General features: G+C 49.2%; 1 protein-coding gene across 6 annotated transcripts in view; it reads right to left on the bottom strand.

Moving 5' to 3' along the window:
- Positions 1-19,658, bottom strand: part of LOC122541479 (cell adhesion molecule CEACAM6-like) — a 166,308-nt gene extending 146,650 nt beyond the window's left edge. For 5 of the 6 annotated variants that reach the window (XM_087979106.1, XM_087979109.1, XM_087979108.1 and 2 more), the window contains exons 1-2: positions 17,927-18,033; positions 8,090-8,342 (exon numbers count right to left, since the gene is read on the bottom strand). In XM_087979106.1, the coding sequence (XP_087835232.1) occupies positions 8,090-8,150 (61 nt within the window). In that variant the 5' untranslated portion in view covers positions 8,151-8,342; positions 17,927-18,033. Of the gene's footprint in view, positions 1-8,089; positions 8,343-17,926; positions 18,034-19,477 lie in introns of those variants that run through there. The other variant, XM_087979107.1, reaches the window with a different exon arrangement.
- Positions 19,659-20,134: the final 476 nt, after the last annotated feature.

Genomic DNA, 20,134 nt, shown 5'->3' on the forward strand with positions numbered 1-20,134 from the left:
ATTCATGTTGGAAGACATGAATAATATCCCAAAACTTCCATTGAGTTGGGGGGGGGAATGTTGCGTGGGGGCAGAGGTAAATGTAGTGGCCATCACCATGGAGAAGATGCTGGAAAAATTGAAAGGTCTGAAGGTGATTATATCATCTGGAGCAGATGGACTACACCCCAGAGTTCTAAAGGAGATAACTGAAGTTATAGTGAAGACGTTAGTAATGATCTTTCAGGAATCACTGGCATCAGGGAGGGTGCCAGAGGACTGGAAAATCGTAAATGTACCCTCCCTGTTTAAGAAGTGAGAAAGACAATTGATGGTAAATTACAGGTTGATTAGCCTGACTTCGGTCATTGCTAAGAGTTTGGAGTCCATTGTGAAGGATGAGATTTCTGAACATTTGGAAGTGCATGGTAAAAGAGAGCAAAGACAGCATGGTTTCACCAAGGGGAGGTCATGCCTGACAAATTTGCTATAATTCTTCAGGGAGGTAACAAGCAGGTTAGACCAAGGACATCCAACGCATTTTATCTACTTGAACTTCCAGAAGGCCTTTGGCATCATGCCGCACAGGAATCTGCTGAGTAAGATAAGGGCCCATGGTGTTACAGGCAAGATACTAGCATGGATAGCAGATTGGCTTTCTGGCAGAAAATAGAGTGGGGATAAAATGATTCTTCTCAGAATGGCAGCTGGTTACATAGTGGTGTTCCACAAAGGTGAGTGTTGGGACTACAACTTTTCACTTTGTACATTAATAATCTTGATGAGGGAACTGAGGGCATTCTGGCTAAGTTTGCAAAGGATACAAAGATAGGTAGTGAGACAGGCAGTATTGAGGAGGTGGGGAGGCTGCAGAAGGATTTTGACAGGTTAGGAGAGTGGGCAAGAATCCTAGAATCCCTACAGTGTGGAAACAGGCCATTTGGCCCAAGTCCATCCTCCGAAGAGGAAGTTGTGAAACCTATCAGCTATGTTTGAGTGGTGGAGCAGACTTGATGGGCTGAATAGCCTAATTCCAGCTCCTATATCTTATGGCCTTATATGTTTGGATTTCCAGAGTGCCTTTGACAAGGTGTTACACAGGAATCTGTTAAATAAGATAAGAGCCCATGGTATTAAAGGCATGGATAGAGGATTGGCTGACTGACAGAAGGCAGACAATAAGGATAAAGCATCCTTTTTCAGGATTGCGACTGGTGACTAGTGGAGTTCCATAATACGTTCACAACCTGTACGAAGGAATTGAGGGCACAGATAATAAAAAGACAGATGGAGGGACAGTAGTGTTGAGGAAGTGGGGACAGGCTAGGAGAGTAGGCAAAGAAGTGGCAGATGGAATACAACGTGGAAAATATGAGGTTTTGCACTTTGGTAAGAACAATAGAGGTGTAAAATATTTTCTAAGCGGAAAAAGGCTACGGTTAAAATGATTTGGATTTCCAAATTCAGGATTCTCTTAAAGTTAACATGCGGGTTCAGCTGCCAGTTTGGAAGAAAAATGCATTCATTTCGACTGTACAAAAGCAGGAATATGATGTTGAGGCTGTTTAAGATTCTGAGCAGACAGCATTGAAATATTAAGTGTCCTTTTGAACCCAATATCTAAGCAAGAATGTGCTGACATAGGCGGGGGGCGCGGTGCCTGTCCAGAGGAGATCCACAAGAATGATCCTAAGAATATACACTTGTCATAACAGGAGTGGCTGAGGACTCTGGATCTGTACTTAATGGAGTTTAGAAGGATGAATGAAGGGGGTTATGACTGAACTGCCCGGAAGGTAAATTTCCCTCTTAAAGACTTACCTTGTGAATCAGCGGCCTCCATTTGCAGCAGCGGGATCTGGGAGAGCGCAGACCAGGAGACAGCCGGGAAGGTAAATTTCCCACTTTAGACTTACCTCATGAATAGACAGAGCGAAGCTCAACAGGAGTGGACAAGGACACGAGGATTGCTGGGAACATGAACTGATATACTTGCGGTGTGGATAAAACTGAAAGACTACATGTGTAGTGTCTCCTACCCATCTCCCTCTTCCTCTAACCAAAAAAAACCATGTGTGCAGGGTTGGTCAGGTAAGGCTTTTCTTTCATTCATTAACCTATGCTGGAAATTTAGAACGGGGGGATGGAAGCTGGTGCAGTTGCATGCTCTTCTTGCAGGATGTGGGAAGTAAGGGTCAGCACTGGTGTCCCTGCTGTTTTTGCCCGTGAGAAGTGCACCTCACAGACTGCATCAGAGAAGTGGAGCTGGAGCTGGTTGAACTTCGGATCATTCGGGAGGCTGCAGGGTGTGGAATTATAGGCAAGTAATCACACCTAAATTACAGGATAAAGTTAGCTGGGTGACCATCAGGAGAGGGAAGGGGAATAGGCAGACAGTGCAGGGATCCCCTGTAGCCATTCCCTTCAATAATAAGTATACCGTTTTGTATACTATTGGTGGGGATGACCTACCAGGGGAAAGCCATAGCGGCCAGGTTTCTGCAACTGAGCCTAACTCTGTGGCTCAGAAGGGAAAGGAGGAGAATAGGAGAGCGATGGTGATAGGAGATTCAATTGTGGGAGGAACAGACAGGATATTCTGCAATCACGAGCGAGACTCCCGGATGGTATGTTGCCTCCCGTATGCCAGAGTAAGGGATGTCTCAGATCAAATTTACAGGATTCTTCAGCGGGAGGGAGAGCAGCTGGAAGTCATGGACACATCGGTACCAATGATATAGGCAGGGAAAGGAATGAGGACCTCAAAGGGGAATTTGGGTGTTACATTGGAAGCTGGAAGCAGGATGAGTAGAGTAGTAATCTCAGGATTGCTATCAGTGCTACATGCTAGTGAGGTGAGAAATAGAGGGCAAGTGCAGGTGAACACGTGGCTGCAGGGCTGGTAATATCCTGAGCAGGAGGTTTGCTATACCTCTTCGGGAAGATTTAAACTAGATTGGCAGAGGGTGGGAACCTGCGCTACAGATCACATTATGGAGAAGGTAATGAACAGCCAGATACAGCATGCAGAGAGTCTGTGAGAAGGGATAGGCACTTGATAGGGAAAAGGTAAGCCAGTGTGATGTGTTGAAATGTGTATATTTTAATTCAAGAAGTATCAGGAATTTAGAGGTGAACTTAGAACATGGATCAGTACTTGGAACTATGATGTTGTGGCCATTACGGAGCCGCGGATGTCACAGGAGCAGGAATGGTTGTTGGATGTTCCAAGGTTTAGATGTTTCAAAAGGAATGGGGGAGAAAGGTAAAAGAGGTGGAGGAGTGGCATTGCTAATAGGGATAGTATCACAGCTGCAGAAAGAGAGGTCGTCGAGGAGGGTTTGTCTACAGAGTCAATATAGGTGGATGTCAGAAACAGGAAAGGAGCAGTCAATTTATTGAGAGTTTTCTACAGAATGCGCAATAGCAAGAGACACAGAGGAGCAGATTGGGAGGCAGATTTTGGAAAGATGTAGAAGTAATAAGGTTGTTGTCATGGGTGACTTTAACTTCCTTTGTATTGATTGGAACCTTCTTAGTTCAAATGGTTTGGATGGAGCAGTTTTTGTTAGGTATGTCCAAGAAGGGTTCCTGACTCAATATATAGATAGGCCAGCCAGAAGGGAGGCATATTGGATTTGATGCTTGGCAATGAACCATGCCAGGTCTCAGATCTCTTGGTGGGAGAACATTTCAGTGATAGGGATTGCAATTGCCTGACTTTTGCTATACTCATGGAGAGGTATAGGAGCAGATAGTATGGGAAAGTATTTAATTGGGGTGGGGGGGGAATTACAATGCTATTAGGCAGAAACTGGGGCACCTTAATTGGGAACAGATGTTCTCAGTGAAAAGCACGACAGAAATGTGGGGGCTGTTTAGGAAGCACTTGCTGATAGTGGTGAATAGGTTTCTCCCACTGAGGCCAAGGAAGGGATGGTAGGTTGAAAGAACCTTAGGTGACAAGTAATGTGGAACATCTAGTCAAGAAGAAGAATGAAGATTACTTAATGTTGAGGAGGCAAGGATCAGATTGGGCACTAGAGGGTTACAAGGTAGCCAGGAAGGAACTGAAGAATGGACTTAGGAGTACGAGAACGGGGCCTGAGAAAGCTCCAGCAGGTAGAATTGCACAGTGGCTCAGTGGTTAGCACTACCACCTCACAGCTCCAGGGACCCAGGTTCGACTCTAGCCTCGGGCAACTGTCTGTGTGGAGTTTGCACATTTCTTCCCGTGTCCGTGTGTGTTTCCTCACACAGTCCAAATATGTGCAGGTTAGGTGAATTGGCCAAGTTAAAGTGCTATCTCCAGCATCTGCAGTCATCACTTTCTCCTAATGCTTCTCCAGAAAGCCCTGATTAGACCACACTTGGAATATTGTGTTCAGTTCTGGTCACATGAGACATGAGATAGCTTTGGCAAATAGAACTAAGGAGAATCCAAAGAGTTTTTACAAATACATAAAGGACAAAAGGGTAACTAGGATGAGAATAGTGCCCCTCAAAGATCATCAAGGCGGTCTTTGTGTGGAGCCACAAAAAATGAGGGAGATACTAAATGAGTATTTTGCATCAGTATTTACTGTGGAAAAGGATATAGAAGATATAGACTGCAGGGATACAGATGGTGACATCTTGCAAGATGTCCATATTACAGAGGAGGAAGTACTAGATGTCTTGAAACAGGTAAAGGTGGATAAATCCCTAGGACCTAGAACTCTGTGGGAAGCTAGAGAAGTGATTGCTGGGCCTCTTGCTGAGATATTTGTATCATCGATAGTCACAGGTGAGGTGCCAGAAGATTTGAGGTTGCCACTGTTTAAGAAGGGTGTGCAATTCTGGTCTCCTTCCTATTGGAAAGATGTTGTGAAACTTGAAAGGGTTCAGAAAAGATTTACAAGGATGTTGCCAGGGTTGGAGAATTTGAGCTATAGGGAGAGGCTGAACAGGATGGAGCTGTTTTCCCTGGAGTGTCGGAGGCTGAGGGGTGACCTTATAGAGGTTTACAAAATTATGAGGGGCATGGATAGGATAAATAGGCAAAGTCTTTTTCCTGGGGTTGGAGAGTCCTGAACTAGAGGGCATAGGTTTAGGGTGAGAGGGGAAAGATATAAAAGAGACCTACGGGGCAACGTTTTCACACAGAGAATGGATAGCCAGAGACTTTTTCCCAGACTTTTTCCAAAGGTGGTAGCTTTGGAAAGGGTTCAGAAGAGATTTACTAGGATGTTACCTGGTACTGAGGGAAGGTCTTACGAGGAAAGGCCGAGGGACTTGAGGCTGTTTTTGTTGGAGAGAAGAAGGTTGAGAGATGACTTAATTGGGACATATAAGATAATCAGAGGGTTAGATAAGGTGGACAGTGAGAACCTTTTTCCTCGGATGATGATAGCTAGCACGAGGGGGCATAGCTTTAAATTAAGGAGTGATAGATATAGGACAGAGACTTTTTCCCAGGGCGGAAATGGCCATCATGAAGGGGGGTATAATTTTAAGGTGATTGGAGGAAGGTTTTGGGGAGATTTCAGAGGTAGGTTCTTTACACAGAATCGTGGGTGCATGGAGTGCACTGCCAGCAATGGTAACAGAGTCTGATGCATTAGGGACATGTTAGTAACTCTTAGATAGGCACATGGGTGATGGTAAAATCAAGGGAATGTAGATTAGTCTGATGTTAGAGTAGGATAAAAGGTCGGCATAACATCGAGGGCTGAAGGGCCTGTACTGTTCTATGTTCTTGAAACCCATAGAGTCCTGAGAGGCCTCGATAGAGTGCAAGTGGAGAAGACATTTTCACAGGTAGGAGAGGCTTGGACCTGAGGTCACAGCCTCAGAGTGAAAGGGTGACCCTTTAGAACTGGGATGAGGAGGAATTTCATTCAGCCAAGTATGGAAAATCTTGCATTTCTTTACTGCAGAAGACTGTAGAGGCCAAGTCATTGAGTACCTTTAAGGTGGTGATATATGGTTTCTTGGTTAGCAAGGGTATCAAGAGTCATGTGAAGAATACAGGAAAATGGGGTTGAGAAACATATCAGCCATGTTCTAAGGTTGCACAGACTCAACAGGCCGGATTTAGCTGCTGTACCTCATGCTCTTATTCTCTACACGTGGTTGTTTCCGACCCAAGCTGTATAAAACTCTGGTGCAGCCACACTTGGAGTATTGCATGTAGTTCTGGTCACATTATAGGAAGGATGTGGTAGCTTTGGAAAGGGTTCAGAAGAGATTTACTAGGATGTTGCGTGGTATGGGGGGAAGGTCTTACGAGGGAAGGCCGAGGGACTTGAGGCTGTTTTCGTTGGAGAGAAAAAGGTTGAGAGGTGACTTAATTGGGACATATAAGATAATCAGAGGGTTAGATAAGGTGGACAGTGAGAACCTTTTTCCTCAGATGATGATAGCTAGCACGAGGGGGCATAGCTTTAAATTAAGGAGTGATAGATATAGGACAGGCATCGGAGATAGTTTCTTTACTCAGAGTAGCAGGGGCGTAGAACACACTGCCTGCAACAGTTGTCGACTCGCCAACTTTAAGAGCATTAAAATGGTCATTGGATAGACATATGGATGAAAATGGAATAGTGTAGATTAGATAGACTTCAGATTGATTTCACAGGTCGGTGCAACATCAAGGGCCGAAGGGCCTGTACTGCGCTGTAATGTTCTATCATCTTTTCCATCTCTCTTGCTTTTCCAAAAGGTCGAATATCGCTGACTGCTCATTTCCCTGTTTTGATCTCCTTGTAACAATGTTTCCATAATGGCTGAGATCATATTCATTTTCCTCAGTTGGTGCTGACAATTCATCTATTTTATTCCAAATACATGCATTGTGATTCAAACCCTTTAAATTTGTTCAATTGTCAAATTGACCGACACTTTTAAACTTTCATGGTGTAAAATGACATTCACACATTTAGTCCCTTTTTATTTTCTGGTAACAATCAGCCCTACCACTAACTTGCAAAGCACCATCTTGCATTTTAGTACAACAAACAGTGTAGGGCTTATACAAACAATGGGACGGCCTTGGGCAGTGTTGTAGAACAGAGGGACCTAGGGACCTTGGGGTGCAGATACATAATTCTTTAAGGTTTGCATCAAATATAGACAGGATGGTTAAAAACGCATTGTTTGCTTTCATTGCTCAGTGCTTTGAGTATAGGAGTTAGGAGGTCATGTTGAAGTTGTACAGGACATTGATAAGGCCTCTTCTGGAATGCTGTGTCCAGTCTTGGTCACCTGGTTACAGGAAGGATATTATCAAGCTGGCATGTGTTTGGAAGAAATTTACCAGGATGTTGCCAAGTATGGAAGGTTTGAGTTATAAAGAAAGGCTGGATAGGCTGGGACTTTTTTCACTGGAGCGTAGGAGGTTGACAGGTGACCTTATAGAAGTTTATAAAATTATGAGAGGTACAGATAGAGTTAATGGTAGTTGTCTTTTCCCTAAGATGGGGGATTTGAAGACTGGGGGCACATTTTTAAACTGAGAGGAGAGATATTTAAAAAAGACATAAGAGGCAAACCTTTTACACAGAAGATGGTTTGTATGTAGAACAAACTTCCTGAGGGAGTGGTGGATGCAGCTACAATTACAACGTTTAGATGACATCTGGATAGATATATGAATGGAAAAGGCTTGAAGAGATATGGTCCAGGAGCAGGCAGATGGGACTAGTTTAGTTGGGATTATGTTCAGCATTACTGGTTGGACCAAAGGATCTGTTTCCGTGCTGTATGACTCTATGACTCTAAAGCATAAGTCACGAGTGTGATGGAATACTCCCCACTGGCCTGGATGCGAGCAGCTTTAACAACACTCAAAACACTTGACACCATCCTGGACAAAGCAGCCCACTTGATTGGCATCACATCTACAAATATCCACTCCCTTCACCACTGACACTCAGTAGCAGTAGGATGTACCATGTACACAATGCACTGCAGAAATTCACCAAGGCTCCTTAGACTGCACCTCCAAACCCACAACCACTACCATCTAGGACAAGGACAGCAGATACATGGAACACCACACCCTATTTATTCTCAAAACTCTTTAACGTAGACCCACTTCTAGTGTAAAAAAGAAGTAAATCAGTTTTACCTTCTAATTCACTCAGATGACGCCATATGAAGAGAAATGCAAGGACAAAATAAATCTTCATGTCACTGTGAACACCCAGTGGATTCAATGTAAGATCAACAGTAATCTCAAGGAGCACGCACAGGTTACAGAGATGGTATCCTGTCAAAAATGACTCAACACAATCCCAATCACTTTCTTCTCCAATTCTGCTGGACCTGACACTGAGCACACTGTAACCCAGGGAAGAAGAGTCTTCAGACAGCACCAGAATCTGAAGAGAGAAACATGATGGATTATTCATAGATAGCTCAGAGAGAGAGAGAGAGTGTGTCTGTGTGTGTGTGGGAGAGAGAGAGAGAGAGAATAGTGAGACACCATGTCAGTCATTCACAAACAACTGAAAGAAAGACCAGTCCCACTCAATCCATAATCAATTAATATCCCGCAGAGTCAAATCCCACTCACTCCCCCAACTCTTTTATGTCCCCCACAGTCTAATCACACTCACTCCACAAACGCTTTAATATCTGATCACACTCACTCTCACACTCACTCACAATCACTCAACAAATGCTTTAATATTCCCCACAGTCTAATCTTCTTCATTCCCAAACTCTTTAATATGCTACAAGATAATCCCAGTCACTTCGCAAACCCTTTAATGTCCCACACAGTTTAATCTTGTTCATTCCCAAATCCTTTAATATCTCAGAAGGTCCACTGTTTTATCTGACTTATCCATCAAATTTGATCCCACTCACTTCCCTTACCCTTTAACAACCGCTCAAACTAGTCCCATTCATTCCCAACAATTTAATATTCGTCTTCCAATCTCATTCACACCCCAAACCATTTAATATCCCCCACAACTGAAGCCCGCTCATTCACAAAGCCTTTGATATACCACTCAGTCTCATTCCAATCATACTCAAACCCTTTAATGTCTCAGTCTAATTCCACTCACTCCACAAACCCTTTAGTATCTCATCCAGTCTAATCTCACGATGCACAATTTTTTTAATGGTCACAGCCTAATCCCACTCATTCAGTACACTTTAATATCCTATGCACTCCTCTGGCCCTTTAATATCCCCCAATCTAAACCCACTCAGTCCCCACAGTTATCCACTCTTAAACATTCCATGCATTCAATTCATTCCCCGACTTGGCATGGATAGGATAAATAGACAAAGTCTTTTCCCTGAGGTCAGGAAGTCCAGAACTAGAGGGCATTGGTTTAGGTGAGAGGGGAAAGATATAAAAGAGACCTAAGGGGCAACTTTTTCATGCAGAGGGTGGTACGTGTATGGAATGAGCTGCCAGAGGGTGTGATGGAGGCTGGTACAATTACAACATTTAAGAGGCATTTGGATGGGTATATGAGTAGGAAGGGTTTGGAGGGATATGGGCCAGGTGCTGGCAGGTGGGACTAGATTGGGTTGGGATATCTGGTCGGCATGGACGGGTTTCCATACTGTACATCTCTGTGACTCTATGACTCTTTAATATTTTCCAGACTAATCCAATTTATTCCCCAAATCTTTAATATCTTTTTTTTTTAGATTAGATTACATTACAGCGTGGAAACAGGCCCTTCGGCCCAACAAGTCCACACCGCCCCACCGAAGCACAACCCACCCATACCTCTACATTTACCCCTTACCTAACACTACGGGCAATTTAGCATGGCCAATTCACCTGACCTGCACATCTTTGGACTGTGGGAGGAAACCGGAGCACCCGGAGGAAATCCACGCAGACACGGGGAGAACGTGCAAACTCCACACAGTCAGTCGCCTGAGTCGGGAATTGAACCCGGGTCTCAGGCTCTGTGAGGCAGCAGTGCTAACCACTGTGCCACCGTGCCGCCCTTAGTCTAATTCAACTCAATCACTAAATCCTTTAATATTCCCAGTCTAATCCCGATCACTCCCCAAAACCTTTCATATCCTACAGTCGAATTTCACTCTCCAACCCTTTTAATATCTCACACTGTGTAATCTCACGCACTCTCCAATCCTTTACATATCCCACAGTCTAATCCCATTCATTTTCAAATCCTTTTAAAATCTGCAGTCTAATCTCAATCATTCTCCAATCCTTTAATGTCCCTCAATCTAATCCCACTAACTCTTCAACCACTTTAATGTTACAACAGTCCACTCCCACTCATTCCCCAAATTGCTAAATCCCCCAGTGTAACTCCACTAATTCCCTTGACTTTTTAATATTCCCCAGTCTAATTCCACTCATTTTCCAAACCATTTTACATCCCACAGTCTAGCTCCACTCACTCCCAATCTTTTCATATCATTCAGTCTAATTCCACTCACTTGCCAAACCCTTTCATATCCTATAAATTGTAATCCTATTCATTTTGGAAGCCTTTAATATCCCAGACAGACAATCAAGCCCAAACTCTTTAACATCGTAGTATAATCCCATACATTCCATAAACCCCTATTATCCCAGTCTTATCCCACTCACTTGCCAAATCCTTTATTATTCCCCACTCCATTCCCACACATTTCCCTGACCCTTTATATTCCCAATTTATAAATTGACATGTGCAATATGGGTGTCACTGCCTGGCCAGCATTTATGCCCCATCCTTAGTTGCCCATAAGAAGATGATCGTGCCTTCTTAAACCACTGCAATCCATATGCTGTAGGTAGAACATCATGTTCAGAGGGAGGAAGCGACCTAGCGACACTGAAGGAATCAGGATTTCCAAGTTTGGATCTTGTGACTTTGAAGGGAAGGTGCAGTGTTCCCATGCATCTGCTGCCCTTGTCCTTCCAGATGGAAATGGCTGTGGTTTTGGAAGCAGCTGTTTAAAGAGCTACTCACTGCAGAACCACAACCAACTCCTTATGTGCTTGGTATGACTCCAACCAGTTTGCTCCCTCATTCCCAATGACTGCAACTTTGCTAGGGCTCCTTGGTGCCACACTCAGTCGAATAAGACCATAAGCTAAAGCAGAATTAGGCCATTCACGTCTGCTCCACCATTCAATCATGGCTGATATATTTCTTAACCCTATTTTTGTGCCTTCTCTCTGCAACCCCTGATTCCTTTACTAATCAAGAACCTATCTATGTCTTAAATACACTCAATAACCTGGCCCCACAACCTTCTTTGGGAATGAGCTACACAGATTTACCATTTCTGGGTGAATAATTTCCTCCTCACCTCAGTTCTAAAGGATTGTCCTTTCACTCAAAGGCTGCACCCTTCGGTCAGTTTCTCCTACTCGTGGAAACATCTTCTCCACATCTACTCTAGTCACACCTCTAAGTATTCTGTAAGTTTTAAAAAGATGCCCCTTCATCCTTCTAAATTCCATTCCCAGGATCCTCAATTGGTCCTCATATAACAAGCCCTTCATCCCCAAGATCAATTTTGTAAATCTCATCTGGACCCCCTCCAATGCCAACACATCTTTCCTTATGGAGCTCAAACTTGTTCGCAACATTCCAAATGCAGTCTGACTAGAGCCTTTAACAGGCTCAGCAGTACACCTCTGCTCTTGTATTCCATCGATCTTGAATTTGCTTTCCAAACTGCTAATTGAACCTGCATGTTAACCTTAAGAGAATCCTGAACTAGGACTCTCAAGTCTTTATGTGCTTTAGATTTCTGAAGCCTTTCCCCATTTAGAATGTAGATGATTCCTCAATTTTTCCTTCCATTGCACAGAGTTATAGTCATAGAGATGTACAGCATGGAAACAGATTCTTCGGTCCAACTCATCCCAACCCAATCTAGCCCCATCTGCCAGCACCTGGCCCATTTCTCTCCAAACCCTTCCTATTCATATACCCACCCAGATGCCTTTTAAATGTTGCAATTGTACTAGTCTCTGCCGCTTTCTCTGGCAGCACATTCCATACATGTACCACTCTCTGTGTGAAAAGGCAGCCCTTTAGGTTTCTTTTATATCTTTCCTCTCTCACCCTAAACGTACGCCCTCTAGTTCTGGACTACTCCACCCCAGGAAAAAGACCTTGCCTATTTATCCTATCCATGCCCCTCATGATTTTATAAACGTCAGTAAGGTCACCCTTCAGCCTCTGACACTCCAGGGAAAACAGCCCCAGCCTGTTCAGTCTCTCCCCATAGCTCAAATTCTCTAACCCTGGCAACATCCTTGTAAATCTTTGTTGAACCCTAGAAAGGTGACCAGAATTGCATGCAATATTCCAACAATGGCCTAACCAATGTCCTGTTCAGCAGCAACATGACTTCTCAACTCCTGTACTCAATACTCTGACCAATAAAGGGAAGCATACCAAATACATTATTCACTATCCAACATTATAGTCAATGTCACTTCTCTGCCCAAATGCATTCTTCATATTGAGGAGGGAATCTGCCTTTTCACCATCACGGGATCAGTTTTTTTTGGTTTCTGGGTCAGATTATTAGGTTTCCCGCCCCGGTGTGGGTGATCTGGTCTCGGTGATCCCCTAGGTGATCTGGTCCCAGTGATCCCCGCCGGGTGATCTGGTCCCAGGGATTGCCCCACGGTTGATCTCGTCTCGGTATTCATCCCCCCCACCCCCGGTTGATCTGATCCCGGTGATTCCCCCCAGGTGATCTGGTAACGGTGATCCCTCCCCTGAGTGATCTAGTTCCGGTGATCTCCACCGGTTGATCTGGTCCCAGTAATCCCCCCGGTTGATCTGGTCCCGGTGATCCCAGGGTAATCTGGTCCCAGTGATCCACCACCCAAGTGATCTGGTCCTGGTGATCCCCCGGGTGATCTGGTCCTGGTGATTTCCCCCCAGGTGATCTGATCCCAGTGATCCCCACCCGGGTGATCTGGTCCCGGTGATCTGGTCCTGATGATTCCCCCCAGGTGATCTGATCTCGGGGATCCCTCCCCCGGGTGAACTGTTCCCAGTGATTCCCCCACTCCAAGTGATCTGTTCCCAAAGATCCCCCTGGGTGATCTGTTCCCGGGCATCCCCCCAGGTGATCTGATCCCAGGGATCCCCCCGGGTGATCTGGTCCTGGTGATCTACCCCCTGGGTGATCTGGTCCCAGTGATCCATTTCCCCGAGTGATCTGGTCCCAGTGATCCCCCCGGGTGGTCTGGTTCCAGTAATCCTCCCCAGGTGGTATCGTCTTGGTGATCCCCCGCCCTGGGTGATCTGGTCCTAGTGATCCCCCTGGTAATCTGGTCCCGGTGATCCCCAGGTGATCTTATCCCAGTGACCCCCACTGGGTGATCTGTTCCTGGTGATCCCCCTGGGTGATCTGGTCCCAGTCATCCCCACTGGGTGATCTGGTCCTGGTGATCCCTTCCCTGGGTGATCTGTTCCCAGGGATCCCTCCGGGTGATCTGGTCCCAGTGATCCCCCGGTTGATCTGGTCTCAGGAATCCCCCGGTTGATCTGGTCCCGGTGATCCCCGGGTAATCTGGTCCCGGTGATCCACCACCCAAGTTATCTTGTCCTGGTGATCCCCTGGGTGATCTGGTCCTGGTGATTGCCCCCCCAGGTGATCTGATCCCAGTGATCCCCACCTGGGTGATCTGGTCCCGGTGATCTGCCCCGTCGGGTGATCCAGTCCTGATGATTCCCCCCGGGTAATCTGGTCCCCGTGATCCACCACCCAAGTTATCTTGTCCTGGTGATCCCCTGAGTGATCTGGTCCTGGTGATTTCCCCCCCAGGTGATCTGATCCCAGTGATCCCCACCTGGGTGATCTGGTCCCAGTGATCTGCCCCGTCGGGTGATCCAGTCCTGATGATTCCCCCCGGGTGATCTGATCCCGGGGATCCCTCCCCCGGGTGAACTGTTCCCTGTGAATCCCCACCCCAAGTGATCTGTTCCCAAAGATCCCCCTGGTTGATCTGTTCCTTGGCACCCCCCTCAGGTGATCTGGTCCCAGGGATCCCCACAGGTGACGTGGTACAGGTGATCCACTCCTGGCTGATCTGGTCCCGGTGATCCACTTCCACGGGTGATCTGGTCCCAGTGATCCCCCAGGGTGATCTGATCCCGGTGATCCCCACCTGGGTGATCTGGTCCTGGTGATCCCACCGGGTGATCTGATCCCAATGATCACCCGGGTAATCTGGTCCCGGTGGACCACAGTTGATCTGGTCACGATGACTCCCCCGGGTGAACTGATCCTGATGATCCCTCGGGTAATCTGGTCCCGGTGAGCCACCCCCCAGGTTATCTGGTCCCGATGATCCACACGGTTGATCTGGTCACGGTGATCCCCAAGGGTGATCTGGTACCAGTGATCCCCCTGATGATCTGATCCCGGTGATCCCCAATCAGATTATCTGGTCCCGGTGATCCCCCAGGGTGATCCTATCCCGGTGATCCCCTGGGTGATCTCATCCTCGTGATTCCCCAGGGTGATCTGATCCCGGTGATCTGCCCCCTCGGGTGATCTCGTCCTAGTGAATCCCCCTGGTGATCTGATCGTGGTGATCCCAAGTGATCTGGTCCCAGGGATCCCTCCCCGGGTGAACTGTTCCCAGTGATCCCCTGCCCATGGTGATCTGTTCCCGGTGATCCCCCGGGCGATCTGTTCCAGGTGACCTACCCCCCGGGTGACCTGGTCCTGGGGATCCCCCAGGTGATCTGGAACAGGTGATCCACCCCCTCTGGGTGATCTGGTCCCAAGCAATCCACCCCCAGGTGATCTGGTCCCTATGATCCACCTCCCCTGGGTGATCTGGTCCAGGTGATTCAATCCGTCCGGGTGATCTGGTCCCGGGGCATCCCCCGGGTGATCTGGTCCCGGTGAACCACCCCCGGGTGATCTGGTCCCAGTGATCCCCCGCCCCAGGTGATCTGGTCCTGGTGATCCCCCGCCCAGGTGATCTGGTCCCGGTGATCCACCCCCCAGGTGATCTGGTCCCAGTGATCCCCCGCCCCAGGTGATCTGGTCCCAGTGATCCACCCCTCCCGGGTGATCTGATCCTGGTGATCCCCGGGTGATCTGGTCCCTGTGACTCCCTCCAGGTGATCTGGTCCCGATAGAACATAGAACATAGAACAATACAGCACAGAACAGGCCCTTCGGCCCACGATGTTGTGCCGAACATTTGTCCGAGCTTAAGCACCTATCCATGTACCTATCCAATTGCCGCTTAAAGGTCACCAATGATTCTGACTCTGCCACTCCCACAGGCAGCGCACTCCATGCCCCCACCACTCGCTGGGTAAAGAACCTACCCCTGACATCCCCCCTATACCTTCCACCCTTCACCTTAAATTTATGTCCCCTTGTAACACTCTGTTGTACCCGGGGAAAAAGTCTCTGACTGTCTACTCTAGCTATTCCTCTGATCATCTTATAAACCTCTATCAAGTCACTCCTCACCCTTCGCCGTTCCAATGAGAAAAGGCCTAGCACTCTCAGCCTATCCTCGTTTGACCTATTCTCCATTCCAGGCAACATCCTGGTAAATCTCCTCTGAAGAAGGGCTTATGCCCGAAACGTCGATTCTCCTGTTCCCTGAATGCTGCCTGACCTGCTGCGCTTTACCAGCAACACATTTTCAGCTATCCACCTGAGTGGCAACTTTCAAAGATCTATGAACATAGACCCCAAGATCCCTCTGCTCCTCCACCTCACTAAGAACCCTACCGTTAACCCTGTATTCCGCATTCTTATTTGTCTTTCCAAAATGGACAACCTCACACTTGGCAGGGTTGAACTCCATCTGCCACTCCTCAGCCCAGCTCTGCATCATATCCAAGTCCCTTTGCAGCCGACAACAGCCCTCCTCACTATCCACAACTCCACCAATCTTCGTATCATCTGCAAATTTACTGACCCACCCTTCGACTCCCTCTTCCAAGTCATTAAAAAAAATTACAAACAGCAGAGGACCCAGAACTGATCCCTGCGGAATTCCACTTGTAACTGGGCTCCAGGCTGAAATCCCTCGGGTAATCTGGTCCTGGTGAGCCACCCCCACCAAGTGATCTGGTCACAGTGATCCCCAAGGGTGATCTGGTCCCAGTGATCTGCCCCCTCGGGTGATCTGGTCCTGGTGACTACCCTCAAGTGATCTGATCCCAGTGATCCTCCCTAGGCGGTATAGTCTCGGGGATTCCCCCGGGTGATCTGATCCCCGGCATTCGCCCCGGGTGATCTGGTCCCGGGTGATCTGGTCCCGGTGATCCCCCCGGGTGATCTGGTCCTGGTGATCCCCCCGGGTGATCCGGTCCCGGTGATCCCCCTGGGTGATCTGGTCCCGGTGATATCCTTGGTGATCTGGTCCCGGGTGATCTGGTCCCGGTTGATCTGGTCCCGGTGATCCCCCGGGAGATCTGGTCGCAATGATCCCCCCGGGTGATCTGACCCCCCTGGTAATCTGGTCGCTGTGATCCCCCCTGGGTGATCTGGTCCCGGTGATCCCCCCAGGTGATCTGGTCGCGGTGATCCCCCCGGGCGATCTGGTCCCGGTGATCCCCCGGGTGATCTGGACCCGGTGATTCCCCCTGGGTGATCCGGTCCCGTGTGATCTGGTCCCGGTGATCCCCCACGGGTGATCTGGTCCCGGGTGATCTGCTTCCCGGTGATCCCCCGGGTAATCTGGTCCAGGTGACCCCCACCCCGGCTGATCTGGTCCTGGTGATCCCCCTCGGGTGATCTGGTCCCAGGTGATCTGGTCACGGTGATCCCCCAGTTGATCTGGTCCCGGTGATCGCCCCAGGTGATCTGGTCCCGGTGATCCCCCCAGGTGATCTGTTCCCAGGTGATCTGGTCCCAGTGATCCCCCCGGTTGATCTGGTCCCGGTGATCTGTTCCCAGGTGATCTGGTCCCAGTGATCCCCAGGGTGATCTGGTCCCAGTGATCCCCCCAGGTGATCTGATCCCGGTGACCTCCACCCCGGCTGATCTGGTCCCGGTGATCCCCCGGGTGCTCTGGTCCGGGTGATCTGGTCCCGGTGATCCCCCGGGTGCTCTGGTCCTGGTGATCTGGTCCCAGGTGATCTGGTCCCGGTGATCCCCCCGGGTGATCCGGTTCCGGTGATCCCCTGGTTGATCTGGTCCCGGTGATCCCCCCAGGTGTTCTGATCCCACGTGATCTGGTCCCAGTGATCCCCTGGGTGATCTGGTCCCAGTGATCCCCTGGGTGATCTGGTCCCGGTGATTCCCCCCGGGTGATCTGGTCCAGGTTGATCTGGTCCCGGCGATCCCCTGGGTGATCTGGTCCCGGTTGATCTGGTCCCGGTGATCCCCTGGGTGATCTGGTCCCGGGTGCTCTGGTCGCGGTGATCCCTCCGGTTGATCTGGTCCCGGTGATTCCCCCCAGGTGATTTGTTCCCAGGAGATCTGGTCCCGGTGATCCCACTGCATGATCTGGTCCGAGGATCCCCTCCCGGGTGATCTGGTCCCGGTGACCCCCCCCCCCCGGGTGATCTGGTCCCGGTGATTCCCCCCCCCCGGGTGATCCGGTCCCGGTGACCCCCCCCCCCCCCTCCGGGTGATCCGGTCCCGGTGATTCCCCCCCCCGGTGACCCCCCCCCCGGGTGATCCGGTCCCGGTGACCCCCCCCCGGGTGATCCGGTCCCGGTGCCCCCCCCCCGGGTGATCCGGTCCCGGTGACCCCCCCCCCCCCCCGGGTGATCCGGTCCCGGTGATCCCCCCCCCGGGTGATCCGGTCCCGGTGATCCCCCCCCCGGGTGATCCGGTCCCGGTGACCCCCCCCCCGGGTGATCCGGTCCCGGTGATCCCCCCCCCCCGGGTGATCCGGTCCCGGTGACCCCCCCCCCCGGGTGATCCGGTCCCGGTGCCCCCCCCCCGGGTGATCCGGTCCCGGTGACCCCCCCCCCCCGGGTGATCCGGTCCCGGGGATCCCGCGCTCTCTTACCGCTGGCCCCGGGCCCAGCTTCTCCGTCTCTTCACCGAGCGACAGCGACCGTTATCCCCGGGGTCTCCCCAGCGACCCGCACGGACCGGGGGCGGGGGGTCTCGTGCAGGGGGAGGCTTGTGCGATAGAGGGGGCGGGGCTTGCTGGAGGGGCGGGGTCTGATGGAGAAGGGGATGGAGGACAGGGAAGGGGTCAGGGTGAGGCGGGGTCTGGTGGAGGAGGCGGGGTCTGAGGGGAGGGGCGGGGTCTGAGGGGAGGGGCGGGGTCTGAGGGGAGGGGCGGAGTCTGGGTAGAGGGCAGGGTCATGTGGAGGGTCTGTCTGAGTGAAAGGGTGCAGTCTGAGGGTGGGGCAGGTCTGATGCAGGGGGCGGGCAGAGGAAGGGGATGGTGTCTGAGATAGGGGTGCGTGCTGGGAGTCTTGGTGGGGGTGACTGGGTGAAGGTTGCAGTCTCAAGAAGGAAAACACTTAAAGGTATGGAAGTGGAGGGGTCAGGGGGCAGAGTGAGGTCTGGCAGAGGTGCATGGGGGAGAGCAAGAGCCTGTGTCTGAGGAGGAGCGGGTCCTGAGGGGGGAGTGGTGGTCCGAGAGGTATATCTGAGAGAAGGGGCAGAGCCTCAGGAGGGGGAGGAGTCTTCAGCCAGGGGAATGACCTGGTGGAGTGTGCAGAGCCTTAGGGGAATTGATGAAGAGGTGGGTCATTGCTTTTCTAAGGGAATGAGTGTATTTAGGATATACCTTGTAGAAAAGCTAAAGATGTGCTTGTGGCACATTGGTCATGTCCATACCCCTGAATTGGGAGGCCTGTGTTCAAGTCTCAACTGCTCAGGAGTGTGTAATGACATTTCTGAACAAGTTGACGAGAAAAGTAAGTTAAATTATAAACTAAAATAGATAAGGGAGAACAAGTGAATTTGGTATACTTGGATTTTCCCAAGGCTTTTTGGCATGAATCAAGAATTGCTTAACAGACAGAAGACGGAGAGTGGGAATTAATTATTACTTTCACTAGTGATAAGCATACTACCAGGATCAGTGCTTGGGCCCTAGCCATTTATGATATTTATAAGTGACCAAGAGGTGGGAACCAAATGCAACATTTCCAATGTTTCCAGATTTGAAACATTAACTCTGCTTTACCCCACAGTGTTTTTGCAACATTTGCAAGTTTATTGACAACACAAAATTGGATGGGATTGTGAGTTGTCAATAAATGCAAGGAGGCTTCAAGGGGGCAAACATATGGCAGATTCATACAACATAGCGAAATTTGAAGATATGTACTTTGGTGTAAACAAAAAGAAAGGAAGAGTATTATTTCAATATATTGTACAAAGAGATTTGGGTGTTGCTGTATACCAATCAATGAAAGTGACAGACAGAAAGGGATGTGTAATAGGCAGTTGGGAAGGCAAATGTGTATGACCTTCGCTGCAAGAGGATTGGAGTTCATAAGTCAGGATGTCTTACTACAGTGATGTAGGACCTTGATGAGACCGCACCTGAGGTCCTGTGCACAGTTTTGTGATATATGCAAGGTCATGCCTCACAAACCTTATTGAGTTCTTTGAGAAGGTGACCAACCAGGTAAATGAGAGTAAACCGGTTGATGTAGTGTATATGGATTTCAGCAAGGTGTTCGATAAAGTTCCCCACGGTAGCCTATTGTACAAAACGCAGAAGAATGGGATTGTGCGAGATACAGCAGTTTGGATCAGTAATTGATGGAAATGTGTTGCTGGAAAAGCGCAGCAGGTCAGGCAGCATCTAGGGAACAGGAGAATCGACGTTTCGGGCATTAGCCCTTCTTCAGGAATGAGGAAAGTTTGTCCAGCAGGCTAAGATAAAAGATAGGGAGGAGGGACTTGGGGGAGGGGCGTCGGAAATGTGATAGGTGGAAAGAGGTCAAGGTGAGGGTGATAGGTCAGACTGGGGTGGGGGCGGAGAGGTCGAGAAGAAGATTGCAGGTTAGGAAGGCGGTGCTGAATTTGATGGATTTGACTGAGACAGGCTGGGGGGAGGGGAAATGAGGAAACTGGTGAAATCCGAGTTCATCCCTTGTGGTTGGAGGGTTCCTAGCCGGAAGATGAGGCGTTCTTCCTCCAACCGTCGTTTCGCTGTGGTCTGACGATGGAGGAGTCCAAAGATCTGCATATCCTTGATGGAGTGGGAGGGGGAATTGAAATGTTGAGCTACAGGGTGGTTGGGTTG

The sequence above is a fragment of the Chiloscyllium plagiosum genome, unplaced genomic scaffold (assembly GCF_037043375.1).
Source record: "Chiloscyllium plagiosum isolate Xiang-an unplaced genomic scaffold, Cpla_swu_hap1 HiC_scaffold_35, whole genome shotgun sequence".
Taxonomy (NCBI): Eukaryota; Metazoa; Chordata; class Chondrichthyes; order Orectolobiformes; family Hemiscylliidae; genus Chiloscyllium; species Chiloscyllium plagiosum.